General features: G+C 30.2%; 1 protein-coding gene across 1 annotated transcript in view; it reads left to right on the forward strand.

Annotated features, from left to right (window-relative positions):
- Positions 1-13,991, forward strand: part of LOC106685600 (solute carrier family 23 member 1) — a 73,059-nt gene that overhangs the window by 21,342 nt on the left and 37,726 nt on the right. Inside the window, exon 2 of the mRNA XM_014428380.2 lies at positions 10,967-11,098. Coding sequence (XP_014283866.1) covers positions 10,967-11,098 — 132 coding nt within the window. The remainder of the gene's footprint in view (positions 1-10,966; positions 11,099-13,991) is intronic.

The following is a 13,991-nucleotide window of genomic DNA, read 5'->3' on the forward strand; positions in this document are numbered from 1 at the left end:
ATAGTGTTAGGAGTTGTTGGTATGTCAGCTGTATAGATGGTGTAGAGGATGGGACCGAGAATACTACCTTGAGGAACACCAGCGGATTGAAAATAGAGGGATGAATAGGAACCATTGTGGTTTACTTGGAATAATCTATTAGTAAGAAAGGAACCCGAGTAAATTAAAAGCAGAGTTGGGCAAATATTATTCGAATGACGAGAGACGAATACTTTTTTATTCGTGAATTTTCGACTCGAATAATCAATTATTCGTACAAAAACATATGATTAACCATCCGAATACTTTTTCATTCGTCATTATTTTACACGAATAATCAATTATTCATACAAAACATATGATTAACCATCCGATTACTTTTTTATTCGTCATTATTTTACACGAATAACCAATTATTCGGGCAAAACAATTCGAATAACCATTTGAATACTTTTATTTTCGTCCATTTTATAGAAAACAAAATCTCTTATTCGAAAAAATTAAATGATTAACCATCCGAATACGTTTGTATTTGTATAAAGAAGACATTTTTTGTCTTACAACTATACGTCAAAATATTTTATGATCGCGTATAGATTAATTTTAACTTTTCTGATTTCTAACATATAAGGGTCCCTTTCTATGTTTTGGGATACGTAGAATATGCAAATAAATCTATAGTATTTTCGTATTCTACATATCTCAAAACATAAAGGGACCCTAACATGTTGGAAATCAAGAAAGTTCAAATAAATCTATAGGCAATCTTAAAATCGATAGCATTTTCATATTCTGCATATATCATGGCATGTAAAGGGACCCTAACATGTTAGAAATCAAGAAAGATAAAATAAATCGATACGCGATCTTAAAATCGATAGCATTTTCATATTCTGCATATCTTAAAACATATAAAGTGACCCTAAATGTCTTAAAAATCAGAAAAGTAAAAATAAATCCATACGCGATACTAAAATCGATAGTACTTTTATTTTTTACATATCTCAAAACATATAAAGTGACCCTAACATGTTCGGGATCAAGAAAGTTAAAATAAATCGAAATGCGATAATTAAATCTATACGCGGTCATAAAATCAATAGCATTTTCATTTTTGGCATATATTGAAACACATAAAGAGACCATAACATGTTAGAAATCAGAAAAGTTCATATGAATCGATAATCGATCACAAAATAGATATCATTTTCGTATTCTGCATCTTCAAAACGTATAAAGAGACCCTAACATGTTAGAAATCGGAAAAGTAAAAATAAATCGATACGAGATGTTAAAATCGATATCATTTTCATATTTTGCATTCCTCAAAATCTATAAAGGGACCATAACATGTTAGAAATAAAAAAAATTAAAATAAATCGATATGGGATCTTAAAATCGATAGCATTTTTGTTTTGTACACGTCTGAGTATGTGAAATAGGACACTCAAATTAAAGGTGGTAAAAAATAAGTGAATTAAAAAAAATAATAAATAAAATGTTTATTCGAATAATATGTATTCGACTAATTTTGTATTCGAATAATTTTTCATTCGACTAATTTTTTATTCGATTGAAATAGTATTTTAAATATTCGAATAAAAAAATATTCGGATTGTTTAGTCGTATTTTTATTTGAATAAAAATTTATTCGTCTCTCGTCAATCGAATAAAAACTTAGAATAAAAAAGTATTCATCTCTTGTCAATCGAATAATTTTTGCCCAACTCTGATTAAAAGGAATCAAATGATCAGTAAAACCATGGTCGACATCTTACCGCAACAGCCGCAGGGAGGAAGTTGCTCTAACCCGCTTGAGAATAGGTCATACTCTCCTCACGCACTCTCACCTGATCAGAAAACTGCCACCTCCAACCTGCAAGTATTGTCAGTCCGTTCTCACGATTAAACATATTTTTGAAGAATGTATTCACTATTTGCCAACAATGAACAGGATAGGACTGACCCCAAATTTATCAGAAGCTTTGACAGATGAGGAAGCTAAAGTTACATTAGTGTTTAAATTTTTAAAAGCACATCGCCTTCTTTCTAAATTATAACTCCTCTTCGATTTTCATTTTAATTTTAATTTTTTTATTTATTTTTTTTTAAATTTATTATTTATTATTATATTTTTTATTATTGTGTTTGTAGCTTCATCATAATAGCATGTCATAGGCGTTGATGAGCAGAGGGTTTTACGCCTTTAAGCAACAATAAATAAACAACAAACAAGGATCAAGATTAACTCCATATCGTTCATCAAATTCTTACCACTTCAGACACCAACGATCTTTCTTTTATACCTCCTCTTTTTTAAATTATTTTAATGCACCAACCACATATGCATCATTATTGCCTTAATTTCCTAAACAGCGAAGGCTATACTTGTAATTTAAACTTTTTGGGCTGTACCTCTGCACGGGGGAAGGAGTCCGGATTCATGGCTACGATTATATTGAAATGTGAAACTATTGCAACATGGGGACCTGAGGTAAGATTTGATTAAATTTTATGGTAGAGCTTCGAATGATGGAGAATCTCAAAAAGTTTATTCACGGTTTGTTAGTTATCCTGCAAAATGGAATGGAGATCCGCTGGTACATTATATAAAGATTTGAGGGAGTTATATGCTGGGCATTCAGTCAAAATGTGTTTAACATAAGTCCTGTTCCGCAAGTCTGGCATACAGGTAAAGAATTGCGGGCTATAAAATAACCATGGGTCAGGCGCGTATGAACTATTCCAAGGGCGTCAAAATCACCTCCTCTTTGCACACATTTCTAGATGATGATACAAGGGGAGACGTCACAAAAGAGACCACCTCTTTTGCTAGGGTATGAGGTAAGCGAAAGCCCGGAATCTCCAGAACTTTTAAAATATAATCGAGTGCATTTTCTGAATATAGGAGTATATATACAATATACTCGGGATTATAGTAGTTATCACTTTTTTTGTTTTCAGTCCTGATGAAGGTCTGAAATTCAGGTCGAAACGTCAGCACAAATAAAAAAAATATTACCAAATATTATTTAAATTAAGCACTGATTTAATATGGCACAGAATATCACTTATCGAGGTATGGGTTGCTTATAAACAACCAATCGATAAGGTTTAGCATTGGTATTGATATTTGGTGGGGGAGCTAGTCCGGCAAGTGGGCCTCATGGTCCTTTTTGCCACAACTGGCGGCTACCAGATTTACCGTCGCGTACTAACCAAAGTGGGAGTGTTATGATTCGGGACCGCCGAAAAATAAATAATCACTGCCCCAGGTGGTAATCGAACCCACATAGTACAGAGCCCAAGGAGGGAAATAAGGCAGTTAATTTACTCTGATTTCTGATAATTGTAATGAAAACTATGTATAATAAATAATGAAAATTGATGAGTTGTCAAGTTTTGGTTGGGAGGAATAAAAAATGGCCGCGGTTTGAAAACGTTAACAAAAAATTGATTTTTCATTCGGAGCTCTATAACTTCAAAACTACCACCAACACTAGAAACATTGAGAAAACATCATTTAAAATAGAGTAAATTTTCTAAAACATGAGCCCTAATAGAGCTACTTATGTTCAATAGTTTCCGAAATATAGCTTTTTAAATAGCAACATTTCTTTAAAAAATGCTCTGAAAAATCAGAAGTTAGTGAATTTATTTAGAGAAATCTATACCTCAAAAACCATTCGACGTACAGATGTCTATTAGCACTCAAATTAAAGCTAGTATAATGTAGTTTATGACGTTTATCTTCGTAGAAGTAGTATTTTTTTATGATATTTGCTCAAATAAATTGATTAATAGTAGTTTGGGCAAAGCTTCATTTACAAAAGAATTATTTTAAGAACTATTGCTATTTAAAAAGCTATAACAGGGGAACTATTGAACGTAAATAGTTTTATTAGGTCTAATATTTTAGCAAATTTTCTCTACTTTAAATGATGTTCTCTTAAGCTTTCTAGTATTGTTAGTAGTTTTAAAGATATAGAGCTCCGAATGAAAAATAAAAAATTTACGTTTTGAAACAGCCGCCATTTTTTATCCCCCTACCCATACTTAAGCAGACTCATCAATTATGTAACTCTACTAGCCATGTAACTCTACATTATGTAACCATTCTAAGAGACTCAACTAGTAATTATGCATAGTTTTTATTAAATTAATAAAAAATTGGGGTGAAATAACTTTTTTTTCTCCTCGGCTCTTGTATTATAACGTATTTATTGAAAAGATGTTTCTGGTCCAAGAAGTGATGATCTTTCAGGTTCTTTCTGAGAGTTATTAAGGGGCATATAAATGAGTCCAACCTAAAGTTAGAACGTTTTTTCAACTCCTCGTAATTAGAACTTTTTTTAACAATATAAACATTCTACCACGTTTTTTCCAATTTTATTGAATACAAAAAACGTGCTATATCAGTAAAAAGAAAAATTTTCTATATTTGACACAAGGTGTGGTATGATTAATAAGATAATAATTCATTGGAAATATGTCTTTCATAAAGAAAATAATAAGTTCTTAGAATAAAAAATACACTATATCACAAAATTATGTATTAATCAAATATTGTTTAGGAGGAATGATGGTTTATCACATATATCTTATAATTATACATAAACATACATTTGAAATTATATATTTTTGAACACTGTAATAATAAGCTGAATTAGTAGAGAGCTGCATATCTCGGCTTAACCTCAATGAAAAAGTCGTTGAAAAAATTATCAAAACAAGATAAGTAAACTTTTTGGAGAATAAGAGTGTATTTTCTATAATAATAATTGTTTATAATTGAATAACAATTTAATAGCAATATTATAATATTTTTGTAATTGTGCAAACAACCTAAAGGAGCTAAGGTCACATCGTTTCATTTTTTTTATTTTTAGTTATAACTTAATAATTTCCATTCTGTGATAAGTGAAAGGGTAAAAAAGACCAGAACATAAACAGTGGGAGCCTTTGAAGAATAATTCATATCTTTAAATACATATAAACATTTCATAAAGACATTTAGATTTAGTTACATAGTTTTGTCCAGGTGATTGAAATTGTTCTGATTCCGATAGATATATTTTGTATGCTTGACCAGAAGGGCTCGACATTGCATGTACAATATATAGAGGTAAGGTGATTAGACAGGGTGAGACTAACGAGTGACAGCCGTAATTTCTCAAATGATGGTAACCTCGTCCTACTGGGTATTATTCCTGTAGGTACGAAGGAGGTATGCAAGCATGGAAGGCAGCCAGCCGCCAGGTCATGCTGGAAGGTACCTTTGTTCTACCGGGTACTATACCTGTAAATACGAAGGGGATATGAAAGCCTGGAGGGTAGCTAGCCGCTGGAGCCTATGAAAGATAGACGATGAGAAAGGAGCAAATGTGAATTAAGAAATTCATTTTTGAAAAATAATAGCTTGAGATAATATACTGAACGTCTTACTATCGATGGGATAATGATTCTATTAACTCTACAAAGGCTGGTGAGAACTTACTTATTTGTGATTCAGTATATTTCCCTTGGCAAACTTTATTTATTGGTTCTACATATTTACAATTATAATGCTATTTACACGTTTATATTAAAAAAATTGTTTACATTTAAAGAAATAAATCTATATAATATTTGATTAAGGATATAAGTGGTGCTCCAAGGGGACATGAATTGAAGCTCTTCGTCTTGGCGGGAAGTACTAACGATTTTAGAACGGCCGGTTTCTGTTATATAGCGTCGCTACAGTTGGGAATAAAAGTTAAAATTAGATCCAGATAAAGGTGTTACCCTGATTTCATATTTTTTTTTTTTTTTAAATGCTATTTACTTTCTTTAAAGTGAAATGTATGATATTCCTTAAAAAAATGTCATTTTTGATATTGTTACAATAAAATTAAATACAAAATTTAAAAAATCATACTTTCATCCTTTCTGCTTCATCAGTTAGCCATTTTTTTTTCTTTAATTCTAACAATCCTGAATTAAGGATTCAATCCATTTTTCTGTACTACCAATTGCTGAAACTAAAAGAAAGATTAAACTAACTTAATAAATAGTGATGTTGATTTTTAGAGGCATCCTAAATTGAAGAAAATTGGATATAAAATTATTAAATAAAACACAGTCAATATAAGTCAAATACATATAAATTGTGAAAGAAAAGATATTTTGGTAAATATATGGAATGTTTATTTCCCTGTTGTTATTCAGCTGATATAGAAAAGATTTATGGGTATGGCAAAAGGTATATAAATAAGAAATATTTAATTCTTGTAATAAGCTACTCAAGCAACAGATATTTTTATTTCTCTTTAAATGACGAAAATTATTATTACAAACAGATAATATACTGGTGTTCCGCAGGGATCAGTTTTAGATCCAGTATTTTTAATATTTGTATGTTTGTTGCTAACATTTTTTTGTTAATATTATAAAATTTAAAAAAAAATCCACTACTGGATTACAAGCAAAAGCAAAAGCCCTCTAGGCTTATAGGGTGGACACTTTAGCCAATCATTTAGCAATCAACATTTTTGGCAACAAAAAAAATAAATACATACGCCGTATAATAAAAACTAAAAGACAATGAAAGGATTATAATAAAATCTTCAGATATATGTATATATTTTTAAATTAAATTAGTGGATAAGAAAATCTAAACCTATAGCAGAACTCCTGACAAAGAAAGAATGCACACACTTAAGAAACTAAACTTTTTCTCTCTTATAACCATTTCTGACAACCCCTTCAAACAATCAATATGAGGCAACGACAAAACAACACTAAAAAGATACACCCACAAACGGACCTAACACATATTATTAGACTTAACATAAATTAAACTTGATACTTAAATTGTTAATATAATATTTATTTAATTTTTATATGTCAATTTTTAACAAAGCTTATAATTTCTTCATTTCTCTATCATTTATAATTCAGGTTTAATTACGATATAATTTATTTATTTTTTCTTATTATAACATAGGTTTTTAAAAATATTTTCTTACTGTTTGAAAACTATAAATATAAAAAAAGGAAGAAGAAAAAAAAGGAAATTCAAATCACACAAATGTAAGATATAAAGTCACCGTGACAAGGGCGTACCCAGCGAGGGGGGCATCTCCTCCCCTAGAAGTTAAAAAATCATTAATTTAATAAAAATTAACTTTTTTCAAGCAAATACTAATTGTAATAATTAATTAATCATTGCGACAATTATATATAATTTTCTTAAAATTTTAGTTTCGTTCGCCTTTTCCGTGCTGAAATGTCACAACCTGATTGAGGCAACTGTTTGTCCCCTCCTAGTTTTGATCCTGGGTACAACCTCGCCTCTTACAATGTACTATGTATGGATTATTGCCTTGTAGTAAATTGTATATAATAATTAATAAATAACGGGTACATAGTAAAAAAAAATATCCTGTAGCAGAAATTATGTTTGTCCCAACATTTTTTTAGCAATTCAGGGATAATCAACGAGTTAAAGAATTGGGACTCTGAATTGTTTTCAGTGAATTCCCATTGTTTATTGTTTCATAGAGGTTCGGTAAAAATATAATAAAATTACCTTTAAAAAAATTCTAATTTTTCGAGCTTCATTATTCAAAGTTTATAACGTTCTACTAATACAAAAAAATACTGAAAACAATTGCATTTTAATTGACAATGAAATTTCTTTTCAGGACGACTTATGTAACTGAATATTATGTAAATGAAAAACTAAATAATTGTTTCACAAAAAATGACTTTGCAAGGTTTCAATCAGCTATAAACCATAATTTAATTTACCATGAGCTATGGATTAATGAGTTGGTAGTAGTTCAAAATTCCAAGAGGAGAAAAAAGGCAGTTATTTTATCCCAATTTTTTATTACTTTAATGAAAGCTATGTATATTTATGTAGTCAAAATTGATGATTCTGTCAAATATAGGTAGGGGGAATAAAAAATGGCGGCTGTTTTAAAACTTTTAAAAAAATCTTTTAGAGCTATATTTTTAAAACTACCAACAACACAAGAAATCCTAAGGGAATATTACTTAATTTATTTTGATAAATCTATATCTCCAAAACCATTCGACGTACAGATGTCTATTAGCACTCAAATTAAAGCTAGGTTAATAGACTATAAAGTAGTTTATGACGTTTATCTTCATAGGAATAGTAGTTTTCAAGCTAATTTATAGTAAGTTACATTACCTTCATTTTGAGTGCTGGCAGACATATATACTTATCGTCTTATATTTTATTCTAGAGACAATTTTTTCAAAAATCAAAAATATTATCCAAACAATTAGCAATTAACATTTTGTGAATTTATTTTGTCAAATATCATGAAAAATTTTAATTCTATAAAGATTAACGTTATAAATTATTTTAAAACAACTTTAACTAGCTTTAATTTGAGTGCTGGTAGACATTTGTATGTCAAAGGGTTCATGGGATTTATTTTTTCATAAATCAAACTTATTGTTCGAGCAACTATAAATCACTTTATTTTAGCAAATATCATGAAAACTACAACTTCTACGAAGATAAACATTAGGAACTACTTAATATTAATTAAACTATCTTTAATGTGACTGCTAATAGACATCTATACGTGACATAGTTCCTGAGATATAGATTTCTCAAAATAAATTAGCTAAATACTAATCTATCAGTACATTTTTATGAAATGTTGCTTCTTAAAAAGCTGTATCATGAAAACTACAACTTCTACGAAGATAAACATTAGGAACTACTTAATATTAATTAAACTATCTTTAATGTGACTGCTAATAGACATCTATACGTGACATAGTTCCTGAGATATAGATTTCTCAAAATAAATTAGCTAAATACTAATCTATCAGTACATTTTTATGAAATGTTGCTTCTTAAAAAGCTGTATCTCGAGAACTATTGAACGTAAATAGCTCTATTAGGTTTAATATTTTAGCGATTTACGATACTTTAAATAATGTTCTCTTAAATTTTCTTGTGTTGTTGATAGTTTTAAAGAAATAGAGCTCTGAATGAAAAATTAATTTTTATTAATGTTTTGATTTAGCCACCATTTTTTATTCTCCCTACCTATACTTGGCAGACTCGTCAAGTTCAAATAATAATAACTGACTTTTTTTCTTCCCGGCTCTTGTACTATAGGGAGTTCAGTGTATAACCACTTAACTTCATAGTTCTATGTGTTGGGAGAAAAATGGCAACAGCTATAGTTAATACCTTTATTACGTTAAAAGAATGTATTAAGTATATGACCTTATTGGAAGATAGTTGACCATATAAAGTAGATTGTCGAAAGATAGTCAGGGTGGCGTTCAATAAGGATATCAAAATAGTAAAAGAAAACTATTTACTATTGAACGTGTTGTCCCATTTTGCAGGCCTTCGTCAGGGCTGTCTGATTGAAGAACAGTTGACGAAAAAACATAAATGACAAATAAATAAAAAAAAAAATTCATTCTAATCTCTTCTACTATCATATAGTCCTGACAAAACCCTCCAAAGCGGGGCGAAACTTTGGTTAACAATAAATAGTTTTCTCTTGTTATTTTGATACCTTTATTGACCGCCACCCGAACTATCTTCCTGCAATCTATATGACCTATCTATATAACTTATATTATTTTTGGTTGTATAATCTATTGCTATTTAAATAAATGTATTGGATTGTAAAATAAGTTCGTAGCGTTTTTTACTGGTGATTTCAATAAAAACTTCAGATTCTTGTAAATATTTTTAATCAATTATATATGTCCCATTTGGTCTATTACATGTTGCTATCTTTCAGCTAATTTTTTAATTCTGATCTCCCAGAACTTCTCAAATTTTTGCCCAATGAGCTCCACTATGTGCGTTTTGCAGTCCTCGAGCTAATTAAAGTGTTTCCCGTTAAGAAATTTTTTAAGGGTGGGTGGAAAAAATGGACCATCAACAGAAGGGAATCGATAATGGATATGCGGTCCAATAAATTCTTTTCCATAAAATTGTGAGGAACCCATATATCACTTGGAGAAACATATCCCGCAGCTCCCAAATGATTTGAGCCACTTGCGTGCACAATATGTTAAGCGTTTCTGCGATATCCCGTGTCGTAGAGTGAAGGTTGTCTGTGACCAATGCTTGAATTTGGTCATCATCAATAGTTGAAGGACGACCCGAGCGCTTTGCGTCTTCGAAGTCAAAATTTTCGGTTCTGAACCGAGCAAACCACTTACGGACGGTGCTTTCTCCTAAGGCATCGTCGCCATACACACTGCAAATTTTGTTAACCGTCTGTGCAGCGGATTTTCCTTTTCGGAAATAAAAATCATTAAATGACGAAAATGAATTTTTTTCCCTTCCATTGTGAGCAAGCAAAATACCACTTAAAGATAAGGAATCTCAGTTAAAACTGACGCATAAAAGCACCTTAACTAATAAAATATTTAAATATTATTGACCATGTAAACACGATTTTATAAACACAGAGAGGATTAAAGTGAAATATTGAAAAACGCTACGAACTTATTTTACTACCCCATATAAGAACCGTGTTAAATTTACTTTATTGGGAGTATGATTTGATAGAAAATGTATCAATATTTATTTGCCTTATGTTTTGGTGTTGTATTTATTTTTTAGATTTTTTTTGGGGGGGGGGTTGTATAATTCATTTTCAAGTAAGTAAATGAATAAGTAATGTATTAAATTCACTTTATTGCTTGAATGATTTGGTATAAGATGTAGCGATATTTATTTGTCTTATATTTTGGTGTTCTAATTTATTTGCGACTTTTTTTTTTTTTTAGACTGTATTCAATTTGTATAGAAAAAGTATAAAAATAATTATGACTATCTCTCATACCCACCTTTTGCGTTAAGCAATGAATTTTTGTAAAATTATAAATTATTTTACTCTAAATTATTCAGCATTTCTGTGATTCTTTATATTTTAATTAATTAGTAATTTTGGATTGTTAATTAATCTGTTTGTTTTTTTTTAAGGTACTCAATTTGATCGATCTCAAAAATGATGCAAAGAACAAGACACAGGATGAGAGCGAGTACAATATAGAAATAACCTATGGTATAGATGACGTACCGCCTTGGTACCTATCTATATTCATGGCTCTTCAGGTAAGAATGATTTTACTAACTACTTTAATATAATTTAAAATTAGCTTTTTTACTAAATACATAAATTCTATTTACTTCGTATGTATTAGTTTACATAAATCTTATTAATCAGTGAGAAAAGTGCTAATAATAATCGATGTAAAACAACTATCATTTTTAATTGATTTCCTGATAATTTTATGTTAAATTAAACTAATTTATGGGCCGCCCATAGCTCAGTGGTTAAGACACAGTCTTACCAATTTGTTGATGTCTATTGGCGGTGCCGATTCGAATCCGGCCTGGGACGTTGACTATTTTCATTGAGTGGCGGTCCCACAAAATGAAGAACTTTGACCCCCAACCATGGTTAGGCAGTATAGGACTCCAATGGGAGTCTTGGCCGGGAAAAAAAAACAAAAAAAAAAAACTAATTTATATTATATTAATAATATTCCTATAAACAACTTTATTGTGGTTCTTTGTTTTTTCAGTAGGATTCATTCTTTTTTATTTAATAAATATATATTCATCTACACATTAGGAATAATTAGGGATAGGATTTTGATGTGCTCAAAAATCTGAAATATGAAATGTCAAATATTTAAAAAAATATGTAAATAATATATATGTATTTATAAATTTTGTATTATTCAACTAAATAAATTACTAATTAATTAGTAATTTTATAACTTAAAAAAAGTTACATAAATATGTATTTATTATATATTATATGAATAATATTTTAAAGAAATTATGTTAAAATATGTACAAAAAAATGTAATTAAAGAAAACAAAGCAGTTCAATAACAAGACAGTAATTAGTAATTGTAATTTATTATTAATTACTCAGAATGAATTATGAACAAATTCTAAATGGAAATAAATAATAATGCTTATTAAAAAGAAAAAGAAAAAACTAGAAAATATTGAAAACTTTGGAAGAAACCAATTAATCAGCAGGGTCGGTTACAAAATTATTGTAGATTAAATGCATTTTTAAATTTTCAAATAAAAATCTTCGTCGGTTTGACCGTAGAATGGACTTGTACCGGCTAAAAGATCTTTCAACATCTATTGATGTTATAGGGGCATACTTAAATGAAGCTATTTCCATTGCATCTAGTTCGGTGGAGAATGACTCCAATGGATTCAATGATTTTATATCCCGGATTTTTTTTTATCACGTCCTGTACTTTTTTCTTTATGACTTCTCCGTTTTCACCACCTATATTTTCCTGTCTTTCTATTGCTTCGTTCAAAGTCTTTAAATTTTGCGTCAGTGGAAAGTCCTTTTTTTCTAATTTTGTAATTGTGTTGGATAAAAATACCTCGTTTGCACTTACGTAAGCCAAATCAGTCTTTATTGAGTTAACTAATTGTTAACAAGTTGTTCACTTTCTCTACTGTAGTGGCGTCAACATTCAGTTTTGATATTATGTTTTTAATTTTTTCAAAATTTAAACAATAATATTGGGCAGCATCAAGCGAGGTGTCCCATCGTGTTATCACGGGTTCCGGTGGTAAAGCTAAGTCAGGGCGTGTATCTTCAAAAATAGTAATACGACTAGGAGCCTTCAAAAACATTTTTTTTACTGTAGACACAAGTTTGTCTACAATTGGACATGAAATGCGTGTGCCAGGCATGTCAAATGAACTATCTTAGGATAAAAATCTTTAAGGGCATTGCCAGCTTTATTCATGTAAGGTGCTACGTCTGACAAAAACAACAAAACTTTACCATGAGTGATGCCCATAGGCCAAAGAACAATCATAGATTGGATGACAAATCTTGCAATCGTTTCATGGTTACATTTTTAGATGATTTCACAATTCAGCGAATAGAATTTTGAAGGTGCCTCAACACATAGTCTGCCAACGATTATGTTTGTGATATAACGCCCATCCATATCCGTAGTTTCGTCCACAGAAATCCAAATCGGCCCATCCGAAATTGTTTTCCGAATTTCCGTTAAAGTCTCCTCGTATATAATTTTTTCTTAAAGTGCTTTCATTTGGCATTACTCGGCATGTGTATTTCTCAAGAAAGGTTTTTTAAGACCGGATTGCTAATTTTGTAGATGGGGATCTCTACCCTAACAAATGTTTGGCACAAATCTAAATACATACTATTGGTACCTGTGGAATCAGAGGAGGAAAGAACTGATGGAATGAAAGTCTGCCTTCTCGAAATACTTTTCTCACGATTCTCCAGGTGCTTAGTAGTTTTTATATGCTGACCTGAGAGCGTTGCGATATTGACACAGCCTTGCCACAACACACACAAAATAACTCCTCCACTCGTTGTAAAATTTTCATTGGGAAACTCACATTTGTACTTGGAAGCGCAATCCTTTGACTTGAGGAAGGATGAGAAAGGACCATGGGAAGGGAGGAAACAGAGAGATGGATAGAGGAGTACACAAACAAATTCAATGAAAATGCTACAGAAATAAGACCCTTGCTCTTTTTAATTGATTCTGAGAAATTCTCGATGTAATTCTGTGTGAAAATTTATTATTGCCAATGCTTTTAATTTGTGTTCAAAGATGAAGATATAGAATTTTTACGCACTATTTATGATAAATGATTAATTTCATCTTTAAGTTTCTTGCGTTCTCTTGAATTTTACGTAGTTGCTGCGGAAAATGTATTTACAATTGAAAAAATAATTTAAGGAAATATGTGATTCAGGAAAAAATACGTAAAAAGATGTTAAAAATAACACATATATTAGAAAATATGTGAATTACAACAAAATATGTAAAAGAATGTAAAAAAGGCCAAATATTTAAAAAATATGTGAAATAAAAATGGCTTCTTTTGGCCAGAAATGTCTTGAAACATCTTTAGTTAGTAAGGAATCGCAGATATCATGGTCAGGTAAAATATGTGAAAACATAAAAATCCTATC

The sequence above is a fragment of the Halyomorpha halys genome, unplaced genomic scaffold (genome assembly GCF_000696795.3).
Source record: "Halyomorpha halys isolate HHAL.00 unplaced genomic scaffold, Hhal_1.1 Scaffold715.1, whole genome shotgun sequence".
NCBI lineage: Eukaryota > Metazoa > Arthropoda > Insecta > Hemiptera > Pentatomidae > Halyomorpha > Halyomorpha halys.